This window comes from Ahaetulla prasina, chromosome 11 (assembly GCF_028640845.1).
Source record: "Ahaetulla prasina isolate Xishuangbanna chromosome 11, ASM2864084v1, whole genome shotgun sequence".
In the NCBI taxonomy this organism is placed as follows: Eukaryota; Metazoa; Chordata; class Lepidosauria; order Squamata; family Colubridae; genus Ahaetulla; species Ahaetulla prasina.
The window spans coordinates 14,764,060-14,776,101 of NC_080549.1; the positions used below are offsets into that span (position 1 = coordinate 14,764,060).

Below are 12,042 nucleotides of genomic sequence, written 5' to 3' on the forward strand. Positions count from 1 at the left end.
CTCCCCCTCCTCCCCCTCTCCCCCCCCCCCCCCGAGACTTCCCAGAGCAAAATACAGGGTATAACATCGAACAAACATATGCTAAAATACTACAAAAACCATACCCAAAATCCTTTCTCCCCCATTGATCCCTTAAGTCCCCATTCCTCTTTTAAACCAATACCCAAATACAATAAAATCCCTACCATCACTCATATGCTATTTTAGAACCACGTACATTTAAGTAGAGAAATATGGTTGGTTAAATTGAAAAGTCTTGCTGAGATGAATAAGCGAGCTGTCTTTGATTAGCTAAAAGAAACTACATTTTTGGTGACTGGAAAACTCTTATGGACTTTTTACTTAAAAATGGGGGGGGGAATGAACCCATGCTTTGATAACCCATGCTTTTATTACTTTGATAATTAGACAAAGCATAAATCATAGAAAGAAGAGTGGTGTAGCATGAGAGAGAGAGAGAGAGAGAGGAGGGAGGGAGGGAGGGAATGAGAGAGAGAGAGAATGAGAGAGAGAGAGAGAGAGAGAGGTGAAATTATAATTGTACTTATCACTGCTGTGATTAATATCAGAAACCATTTTGTATCTTTTTCCTTTCTTTTTTCCTTTTTAAAAATTATTATTTTATATTTTTTTCTTTTTCTATTTCTTCTTCTTCTTTATGTTAGTTTGTGTTAGTTTGGGACTGGTTGGGGTAGATTGTAAGGGTGACACTGAAATATAATTTTATGTCATTTTATCTTATTTTATATATTTATGTATTACAAATTATATTGTAGCTTCTCTGTTTTACCCTACTCTTATTTTAAATTGTTTCTATAAGATTTTATTGGCGATGTGTTTGCACCTTGTGCTTTGATATAGCCTATAGGCTAATCAAAGCTATCATTTTAAACTATTTTATTCCAGTTTCATTTTAAATTATATTTTATTCCAGTTTCATTTTAAATCATATTTTATCAGATTTTAGTAATAATTTGTGTCTGGAACTGTGCACTTTGATATGGCCCATGGGCTGCTCAATAAAGTAAAGTAAAGTAAACTCTATTAGTTTTTAATCTTCTTTTTAAAATGCTTCAATAAAAACCCTGAAAGAAATTAAGTAGGAAAATATGAATTATTTCTACATTAGTTTCTCTTTATTGGTTTTTTTTAAAAATGTATATTCTTACTCCAGTGTGAACCTGCTATTTTTACAATAATTTTGCAAACTGTATAAATGTTTTAAAGGAATGACATTTTATTTTATCGTACCATTAAAAAAAAGTGCCACCCAGATCTCAGGCTGTGTTCTTCTTTTTCTAACATTCTCTTGTTTCTCAACGGAGATGTAAAGATGGTAAATGAGGGGTGGGTTGCAGAAGGAAAACGTGAATGTGTCAAGAAGAAAGAGAAAATCAGTTGGGTGAAATGAATGAGATCTACAAAAGGAAAGAAGTATGAACATCAATGGTAATGTGTGAATCAGGGCAGAGATGTGGTGAAAAGAAGACAAAAAAAAAAAACTTACAGTAATCTTCCCCCTGGTATAGCCAACAAAGAAAGGAGAGCCTGTGGTTTAGAGGTTAATACATCTACCTAATATGCAAGTAGCCCTGATTCAAATCCCAGAAGGGTATGGCTAGTTGATGGCAGCTAAATAGCTTGAAATAGATCTATACTAAAGGTAAAGGTAAAGGTTCCCCTCGCACATATGTGCTAGTCGTTCCTGACTCTAGGGGGCGGTGCTCATCTCCGTTTCAGAGCCAAAGAGCCAGCGCTGTCCAAAGACGTCTCCGTGGTCATGTGGCCGTCATGTAAACACCAAAGGCGCACCAAACGCTGTTACCTTCCCACCAAATGTGGTCCCTATTTTTCTACTTCCATTTTTTATGTGCTTTCGAACTGCTAGGTTGGCAGAAGTTTACTAGGGATTCGAACTGCTGAACTGCCGACCTTTCAATCGATCAACAAATTCACCGTCTTAGCCACTGAACCACCACATCCCATAGATCTATACTAGTCTCCCTTTATTTAGTTTGGCGCGAAAGCGACTGCCCGTGAAGGCTCCTGGATTGGGGCTGAAAGGAGAAAATGGAAGCAGTGGAATGCTTCATCCCATAATTGGGTAGACCAGACCAAAAAAAAACCCCTTGAAAAGAGGATGGTTGGCAAAGAAATAGAAATAGAAATAGAAATAGAATATACAGTATAAGGAATGCTGTAGCGTAAACTAGTTCTAACTGTATTTTATCTCTGTCTTTATACTTCCTTTATCTCAGGGGGTGGGGGGTTTGCTTTGCTGGCTGGGGAATTCTGGGAGTTGAAGTCCTCCAGGCTTAAAGTTGCTAAGGTTGGTGACCCCTGCTTTGTCTCATGCCTTTCATTTCTTACTACCTTTTTCTAGTCTTTCCCTAAAAGAAAATAACAAGATGATAATCAATGAAGCATTACGTGAGAGCCAGCAAAAATAGGCAGCTCAGATCCAGAGAAGTATCCACTTCAATGTTTATTTAACTAAAATGACATTTTGGATACATAACTCTTCACCGCTCACATCTTTTAAACAGACAAGAACAGGGAGTAATCGATGAAGAGAACTTAGGTCATTTCTGTCCAGCAAGCTTCTGCGTAGTTAACATGGACAAACTGGTGAAAACTCGGTTTACTTAATCAACCATCTTCTAAAGTTCATTTATGATTTATTTTATTATTCATTTGTCTGTTTATTATCCATTTTTTCAGGCAGTACTCACAGGGGATGGCACCTCAAATGTTTTCATCCTCCCACTCTCAGTGTGTGTGGGATTTTGGGATTGTCGGAGGAAAATGATTCTCCTGGAGTGATGAAGCATCTGTTAATGATCAATGTAAGACAGGTGTTTGTCTCCTCTCCTCTCCTCTCCTCTCCTCTCCTCTCCTTTCCTCTCCTCTCCCCTCCCCATCCACCTTCCTCTCCTCTCCCCTTCCCTCCCTTCCCCTCCCCATCCACCTTCCTCTCCCCTCCCCTCCCCATCCACCTTCCTCTCCTCTCCTCTCCTCTCCTCTCCTCTCCCCTCCCCTCTCCTCTCCCCTTTCCTCCCCTCCTCTCCCCATCCACCTTCCTTTCCTCTCCTCTCTCTTCCCCTCCCCATCCACCTTCCTCTCCTCTCCTTTCTACCACTTCTCCCCGAGAGCCTCTACCCATCTCACTAGCTCAGAGGAGGTGGACAAGTTCCAGGGCCCTTCCTTAAATGTTGTCACCCAATGGCACCTCAGAGGCCTTCTCTGTCATCACCTTTGGAAGAACTTCAACTCCTTTGGTCTTCCAGAAGGTTGTGAAGACCTGGCTCTTTCCCTCCCCAAGTATTGGACTAGGATGGGGTTGAGTCAGCAAGTCAAGAGTTTGATGGGTTTGGCATCTGGTGGGAATGAAATGATTCATCTGTTTGTTTGTTTTTATGCCATTGTTTTTAATGGGTTGCCATGAGCAGTCTAGGATCTCTATGTGAGATAGGCAGCCATGTAATAGACGAACAAACCTCCTCCTTCTCCTCTTTCTCCTTCTTCTTCTTCCATATCCATCATCGGACATTGGCGATCATGTTGGCAATCCTATTTTTGTCAACAGCCACATGAAAAAGTGCTGCTGAGTTTTATCCAAACCAGTCCCTTAGATTTTGAAGTCATGGTGATGTTCTTCTTCAAGCTGGACCTCGCTTGCCTTCAATCTTTCCCTGGAGGATTAAGTGAAGGATGTCGTATTTTTTTCTGGGTGTCACATCACATGTCCAAAATATTCTGACTTCCGCTTTTTAATGGCTTTGATGCATTCCTTGGGCTTTCCCAGGCGGCCTATCACCTCCTGATTTGTGATTTTGTTAACCCAGCTTAGACGTAACAGCCGTATAACATTGGTTTGGAGAATTCGGGCGCCAGAAAGCCAAGGGCAACCGAGAAGCCTAACTTTTAGGGTCACTTTTCAAAGCAGAGAGCGGGAGGCTCTGCTAAACCTTTCCCGCCCCAGCTTCATCCTTCTTCTCGGAGCTTTCATTGCTCAGCAACTTCCCCCGCCCCCGCCCCACACCACCACCACCAACCGGTTGGAAGCGAGAAAGATGCCGTCGGACCGGAAAGAAGTCCGCCTCTGCCGCCTTTCCCTCCCGATGGCCAGGATCGGAGCCAGGGAGACGCACCCCCCACCACCACCAAAGGGGGCCGGGCAACGGCCCGTCCTTTCAGCCAATGAGGAGGCGGCCCGCTGGAAGGGCGTGGCCAGGACGGTCCTATAGTGTCATTGAGGGTGCCGGAGCGCTCGGTCAGAGACAATAAGACGCGCCGCCGAGCTGGAGCGGCCACCTGCTCGCTTCCTCTGGTTCTTCCTCGCCGCCGCCGCCACCATGATGTCCATGAACAGCAAGCAGGCGTTCAGCATGCACCCGATCCTGCACGAGCCGAAGTACACCCACCTGCACTCCAGCTCCGAGGCCATCCGGAGAGCCTGCCTGCCCGCCCCGCAGGTGAGGGTCAGCGGAGGGGGGGGGGTTGGGTAGCCGGGAAGGGGGAAGGAAGCGGTTTGGGGGTTCAGGGTTGGCCAGGTTGGGGTATCCTCGCCCCCTCCCCTCCCAAGATGGCCCAGGAGAGCTGCAAGAGCTCCCCTTCCTCTGGGGTCCAGATTCCCCGGGGAGAAGAAAACCCAAAGGAGAATCGGGTGGGCTTCGGAGCGAGCTTCGCAGACCCCACCGGGAAAAATCTCCCCGGACTTCCGCGGGGATGCAGACGGCAGCGGCTTACACCCCACCACACACCCGCCGTGAAGCCAAAGGGTGAGAGAGTTGCGAAGTCCAGCTCCGTGTAGCTTCTCGTTTGTGGAGGGGGTGGGGTGGGGGTCGAACCTCGAAGAGAAGCTCCAGACCTGAAAAACGTCGTGAAATGTTGTTAGATTTCCCCCCCTCCCTTCCTCCAGCTTTACCCCTGGTCCCTCAAACGCACGACTGCTATAAAAAAAAAAACCCAACTTCTCCCTCTTTCAAGCTCCAGGGTTTGAGGACACGTTTTAGTCTCTGCTGGGACGCCTCAAGGAGGGGGAAGGCCGGGCGGTTGGGATGGGTTTCTTCCGGGAGGGCCTTAGAGAGATTGATGGTCGGTGGGCAAGAACTGGCTAGGCTGGAGACAGGATTCCCGCGGGGCTTTCTGTGTTGGCTGCGCATGCTGGGACTTGTAGTTCCGGGATATTTTGGGGGGGCCCGAAGGGGAATAGCAGTGGGGCGAGGGGAACCCAGCAGTTGGGAGGGGGAAAAACGTTCCGAAGATCCCCGATTTTCCCATTTCGGGGTTCGCCCGTCGGGCCAAGGGCCTGCTGAGCCAGGGTTCGCGAACCAAGAAGTTGGCGGGGAGGTTAGCGCTGGCATCTCCCGGCGGTTCCCCTTCTCTAAGCCCCGTGTCGTCTCTCTTCTCCCCTCCGTCCCCTAAACCTCGCAGCTGCAGAGCAATTTCTTCGCCGGCCTGGACGAGACGTTGCTGCGCGGGGCCGAGGCGCTGGCGGCCGTGGACCTGGTCTCGCAGAAAAGCCACCCCTTCAAGCCCGACGCCACTTACCACACCATGAGCAGCGTCTCCGTCTCCTGCACGCCCACCTCCTCCTCCGTCCACCTGCACCCGGCCTCGATGCTGAGTGGCCACGCGCACCACGCGCCCCCCCACCAGCCGGCCCAGGGCTTGGAAGGCGAGCTCTTGGAACACCTCACCTCGGCCTTGCCTCTGCCCGACGTGGGCGCCGCCTCCGCCCACCCGCACCCCCACCACTCCGCCCACCTGACGGGCCTCAACGGCCTGGGCCACCCGGCGCACGGGCAGCCGCCCCTGGCCATGGGGCCCCACCCACCGCACGGCCTGGCCTCGCATCAGGCCGTCCTGGCGGGGCCCGAGACGGAGACGGACCCTCGGGAGCTGGAAGCCTTCGCCGAGCGCTTCAAGCAAAGGCGCATCAAGCTGGGCGTGACCCAGGCCGACGTGGGCTCGGCCTTGGCCAACCTCAAGATCCCGGGCGTGGGTTGCCTGAGCCAGAGCACCATCTGCCGCTTCGAGTCGCTCACCCTCTCGCACAACAACATGGTGGCCCTCAAGCCCATCCTGGAAGCCTGGCTGGAGGAAGCCGAGCGCGCTCAGCGCGAGAAGCTAGCCAAGCCCGAGGCTTATTCGACGGGCGACAAGAAGCGCAAACGCACCTCCATCGCGGCGCCCGAGAAGCGCTCGCTCGAGGCTTACTTCGCCGTCCAGCCGCGACCCTCCTCCGAGAAGATCGCGGCCATCGCCGAGAAACTGGACCTCAAGAAAAACGTGGTGCGGGTCTGGTTCTGCAACCAGAGACAGAAACAGAAGCGCATGAAGTTCTCCGCCGCTTATTAGGACGCTGCGGACGGGAAATGGGGGAGGGGGAGAGGACACCCACGCCACACGCGGGACTTGGAGGCACCGCGGCCGGCTTCGGACGGTGAATCGGGCCGCCGCTTTCCTTGCTCGGCCGCCAGGCCCGAAGTGAAGGCCTGCTTCCTCGGTGGGCGCTTCAAGCCATCCCGGACTTTTGGAACCGCTCCCTCCCTTCCTCCCTCCCTCAGGCCGAGGTGTGCGTGTCGTGGGAGCGAGCGGATAAGAACTGAGTCCCACGCCGGCGGGGAAAACCAACCAACCCAACAAAGCAGCAAAAGACATTCTCTTCTTTTTTTAAATAAAAGAACAATACGAACAATTAAAAGCGTTCCACCGAAGGGAGGAGGTTTCCCTCCCCCTCCTCCTCCTCCCGGGGGACCCTCCCCCTCCTCAAGCCTGTACCGTATTGCTGGTGAGTGGCAAAAGTGGGGTGTTCCCCCCCCCGTCCGTTTCTTTTCTTTTTTTTGATCGAACAGAAGGGAGGGGGGAACTTTCAGTCCTAGTATCTTAACCCCAAACCCATAATTTACAGAGGGGAGGGTGGGAAGAGACCACTTGCATCGTTTCTCTTATTTAAGATATGCACTTACGTGGGGTGAGATTGAGTTTTTGACCGCCATTTAGTACGTTAAGGCGATTATACACCGACTTCGCCCTTTATTTCGGCGAAGGGGAAAAAAAATTCAGAAAAGAGACGAATCATCCAAAACCAGGCAAAAAAAGAAAAAAAAAGATCTCCGTGACTTCAACCCCCCACTCCTCCATTCCGTCCCACCCACTCACCCACCCCGCTCCGGTTTCCCTCCTCGCATGCTTCGGGTCTCTTGCCCCCTCCCTTCTCCTGATCGAAACACCTCCCGCTCCTCGCCTGGTTTGCAATAAAGTGTTGTGTTTCCTACCTCATCCGTCGAAGCGAGAAAAGAGGAGAAAGTTACGAGCGAAAGAAAGCAAACGAGGGGGCCAAAGAAACCGGCGGCCAGCGTTGCTGGGGGGCTGCTTTCCAAAACGGCGGGGGGGGCTGGCGTTTGGCGGGGAAGAAGATGCTTTGATTTAAAACTTTAATTTGACCTTACATGAAAGGTGTGAACGGCTGTATAATTTCACTGTAAACAAACAAAAAAAAATTGGGGGTGGGGGGAGTGGGGAGGGGAGGAGGGAAAGGACCGCGCTTTGACAATCAATTAAACCTCGCGTTCGTGACTCCTTGAGCCCGTTTGGAATGCGCTGGATTTTCACGAGAGGGTGACGCGCTTGGGTGTCGGGTCACCGTCCGACCGTTAGAGTACCATTTTACTGCTTCTGTTTCCACTTCACCTTCTTCCCCAACTTTACAGTTCCTCCAGGCACCCGTTTCCATGGGGGTGGGGAAAGGAGGGGGGTGTTTCTTAATTTATACGCCTCTTTAAAAAACAAAACAAAACCACGAGCACCCTGTTTCGCAAACTTAAGTTATTTGCAAATAATAATAATAATTCACAGAGCACTTTCTAAGAAGCTTGTTTTCCCTTCGGTTGCTTTATCCAGGGAGATGCCCTCCGTTTCTTTTATTCTTTCTTTTTAAAAAAAAAAACAAAAACCGGGGAGGGGGCTGGAGGAGGGGGGGGTGAAGAAAGGGAGGGTCTCTATCGTTTGTTTGGGTGTGAGAGGAACGCCTTTTTGTGTCGGTGTATGCTCCAGAATTTCAAATAAAACATGCACGTTTTACCTCTTCCGGTTCCACGGCTTTGGATCATCCCGGCGAGAAGCGAAATCTAAACGAAGGGGGTGGGGGTGGGAGAGAAAGAGAGAGAGAGAGAGAGAGAGAGAGAAAGAAAGCGAAATTTAAAACCGCTTTTCTCTCCCGCCCGCTCCCCGATCACTTGAGGCGTTTTCTATTCCGTGTGGCTCTACATTTGTGCGTTGCGAGGATGAATGGACCCCCGTCGTTTCTGTCTTAAGATACCTGCGTTGAACGAATGTCGTTCAGAAGGCAATCGATCAAATATCACCCCAACCTCTACATTCCAACATTCATACAAAACACGATTCGCTTAACCCGATCTGGTGAAGACTTGAGTGCCTAAACTTGGCTTTGATTGGGTTTGTGTTGTTTAGCGAGTTGCGTTACCCCCGTTGTGTGAACTTCATCCGGCTGTTGACAAAAATAGGATTGCCAACAGGATCGCCAACGTCCGATGACGGATATGGCACAAGAAAAAAAAGAAGTTGTGTGAACTCGGCCAGTTCCCCAGACCGAATAAGGATTCTCGCTTGGGCTGTTATAGTTCGCAGATTCCGATAAGAATAACTCGATCCTCAAATTAGCTAAGCCGGGCTAAAGTTTTGTTTTATTCACTCCATTAGGCCAATCCTAAGAAGGCTACGTTCAGCTGTTAGCAGCTGATTAATAATAGCAATTATAACGGTCATTTTTTAGATGACTCCATCCCTCACTTCCCAAATCCTAAGGATTTTTATTTTTTCTGTTGAGGAGGGGGGGCTGCGCGCCTGTGATTTATATTCCTCCCGGCTCCCACCCACCCGGCTTTTGAAACCGGTCTGGGATTCCCCGGCCGCTTCTGCAGTGCCGCGGGCGGGCCGAAGGAGCCCCCGAGACACGAGAAATCAACCAAATATTTCATTACAGGCTGTAGATTGAGTTGTCAATATAACTCTTTGAAGCTGAAAATGCTTTCTATTAAAGTGATCAAAAGTGGACAGGCGGGGAAACAGCTTGCGGTGCGCCAGAGTGAAAGAGAGAGAGCTATTTGTGAGCGCAATGTCCCACAAACTTGGATTACAAGTTTGTATTACAATGTACTACTTAGTCGCACTACAATGCCTGTCATCCCCTTCCCCGGGCCACCCTGGATGAGGATCATTGAACTTAACGGTTGGTCTGGTCTGAATTGGAAAGATGTTTTCTTTCATTTTTGTTCTCTTTTGAGTGGGTGGAAAATATGGAGCCGCATTCATCAGAAAGCAGCGATTCCAGTTTTGTTCAGACTTAATGTAGCTGCAGGCAGGTGCCTTAAAGCAGGGGTCGCCAACCGTGGCAACTTTAAGCCTGGCGGACTTTGACACCCAGAATTCCCCAGCCAGTTTTGCTTGTCCACACAAAAGCCGCTTGTCTACGCACCATTATTGCGCTTCAGAAAAAGAATTTTGGGTCCTTCTTTCTTTTTGCAACAACCCTGTAGTGCAGGCTACATTAAAGAATAGAACGTGGCCCACTCAGAATGGAGACGTCCCGACACCACTGTTGGACCACATGCCTCATTTTGTTTCACTGTTTGTCCTAAGGTCAGAAAGAACACCCCCAAAAATTGTTTTAGTGTATATAGAGACCCAATCTGTAAATTATGTGTGGAAGACATGCGGCAGATCACTTCTTCTACAATGGGCAACCATCATTCTAGCAAGAGGAATGTTGCGATTTGGGGAAAGAATCCAGAAATGGAAAAGTTGTTCAAACAAATCTCACGCATTCTAACTCTAAAGGTAAAGGTTCCCTTCGCACATATGTGCTACTCGTTCCTGACTCTAGGGGGCGGTGCTCATCTCTGTTTCAAAGCCAAAGAGCCAAGTGGTCATGCGGCCAGCATGACTCAACGACAAAGGCTCAGGGAACGCTGTTACCTTCCCGCCAAAGGTGGTCCCTATTTTTCTACTGCCATTTTTACATGCTTTAGAACTGCTAGGTGGGCAGAAGTTGGGACAAGTAACGGGAGCTCTCCCCATTACTAGGGATTCGAACTGCTGAACTGTTGACTGTCTTAACCACTGAGACACCACATCCCTGTATTCTAACAGTGTCAACTGATACAAAGCACAAAGGGGTGTCTCTTCGGACTCAATCACCCAATGACCCAACTCTTCACCCAATGTGGGAAACCACCATCCCCTCCCAAACAACCGACAAGCCTTTTCCTCTGGATATTAGGAGCAGAGCTAGCCAATGTCCAAGACCCCCTACTGTGGATTTCTTTTTGTGCCGGATGGTTGCCTACCAGTGGCTCATTCTGACCCAACAAGGGCCCTTACCTTTCGTTGCCTGGAGAGAAAAAGGCACAGACTGCAGAACGATGGCAAGGAAGCATCTGGATTCATCAACAGAGCCTCTTTCAGCTACCACACTTCGATGATGAGATCAGATTCTAGGGCTGTATTGCTGGCCCGAAGGAAATTATTGGTGTCCTTCTCACCTGGGAAGATTACTTCCTGAGTAGGATATGAGTAGGTGATGCTTCCGGCCATTGCCAACTTCAAGAAAGTGCCTAGCACATATGAGCAGGAAAGCAGGAAAATTTAAGAGCTCTGATAGCAAGGCATGTTTAACTGGTCTGGGTTGGGATAGAGGGAAACAGGTTTTCCAGCCACCTAAAACTCCAGGAAAGTCCAAAAAAAAAAAAAAAAAAAGAGGCTAGGGTTGAACTACCTTCACAGAGCTGACAACTAGGTGGTGTGAATCCAACCAACTAGAACTCTTTCCTGCTCCCCAGTTGTTCTTCTCTTTGTGCCTTAGCTTCTAAGTGAGATTCTACTTCTCCAAAGAGTTGCAGATGGCGTTCATAAGTGTTACTTGATTACTGAATTAATCCATCTTTCTGGTATGGTACAATTAATTAACTGAGGCTAGCCCAACGGGCTTGGGTTGCATAGGCCACTTAGCATCCACACAATCTTACTTGTGAACAGGAATAAAAGTCAACATATTCAGAATGCATGAAAGGTTTCAACTGAACTGTGGAAGCAAGCTGGAAGGTTTCCCAGAGTTCATCACATCCAAACCCTCAGCCTGAAAGTAGGTTGGAGCTAAAGTACAGCCCATAAGAAGGTTGGATCTGAGATGGATGGCTTTCAGGTCTTGACTCAAAGAAGAAGACAACCAGGGCAGCCAATCTGTCCCACTGCTCAGCTGTCTCCAGTGTAGTGTCCAGTGTAGACCAGGACTGCCCAATCTTGGCAACTTGAAGACCTGACTGGGAATTCTGGAAGTTGAAGTCCACAAGTTTTAAAAGTTGTTAAAGTTGGACACCTCTTCTGTAGACTGCTTGGCATCATCTCTAGTTATTATCTGTTGATGGACATTTTCCACCCATCAGCCTCTCACAAGCAATGTGTGTGTATCTGGGAACCAGCTGCCAGCAGTTTATACACGTGAAAGTAGATCCCACTTTGGGATCCATTCCCAGGCACCCCTCCACACATCCCTATTTTGCAGCGTAAGTTTCTGTTCTCCTAAGTGTAAAGGTCACCCCATTATTCGCCCTTGTTTGGCTAGGATAGTATGTGTGCGGAAGAGACAACATCTGCATCCGTACTCAGAAGTTGGAACAACAACAGCAGGGTTTAACCTTTCATTAGTTGGCCTGCAGTGGTTCCATAGCACCACAATCTTGGGCACCTTCCAAGATTGGGATAGGGAGAGGGAGGAGGATCTTGGACATCCTTCCTTTGGGCTGGAGTGAGGAAGGGGTGAATCTCTGTCAAAGTAACATTCCAGTTGTTAAAATTGTGCCATGGAAAACGCACTTGCAGGTTCTCGAGTAAATGAACTGATTTGAGAAGTCTCCATGCTAAGTTGATTTTTTTTAAAGGCAATCATTTAAGGGAGCAGAGCCAACGGGAACTTGCCAGGAATCTGTTTTTCTTTCGATCCATTTGAAATATTTAAGA

The 12,042-nt window shown here is 48.7% G+C and overlaps 1 protein-coding gene across 1 annotated transcript; it reads left to right on the plus strand.

The window, feature by feature from the left end:
* Window positions 1–4,355: 4,355 nt before the first annotated feature.
* LOC131205158 (brain-specific homeobox/POU domain protein 3-like) lies at window positions 4,356–6,363 on the plus strand. Its single transcript, XM_058197119.1, has 2 exons — window positions 4,356–4,475; window positions 5,437–6,363. The coding sequence occupies exons 1-2, from the start codon at window positions 4,356–4,358 to the stop codon at window positions 6,361–6,363; spliced, it is 1,047 nt and encodes a 348-aa protein (XP_058053102.1).
* The last annotated feature ends 5,679 nt before the right edge of the window (window positions 6,364–12,042 follow it).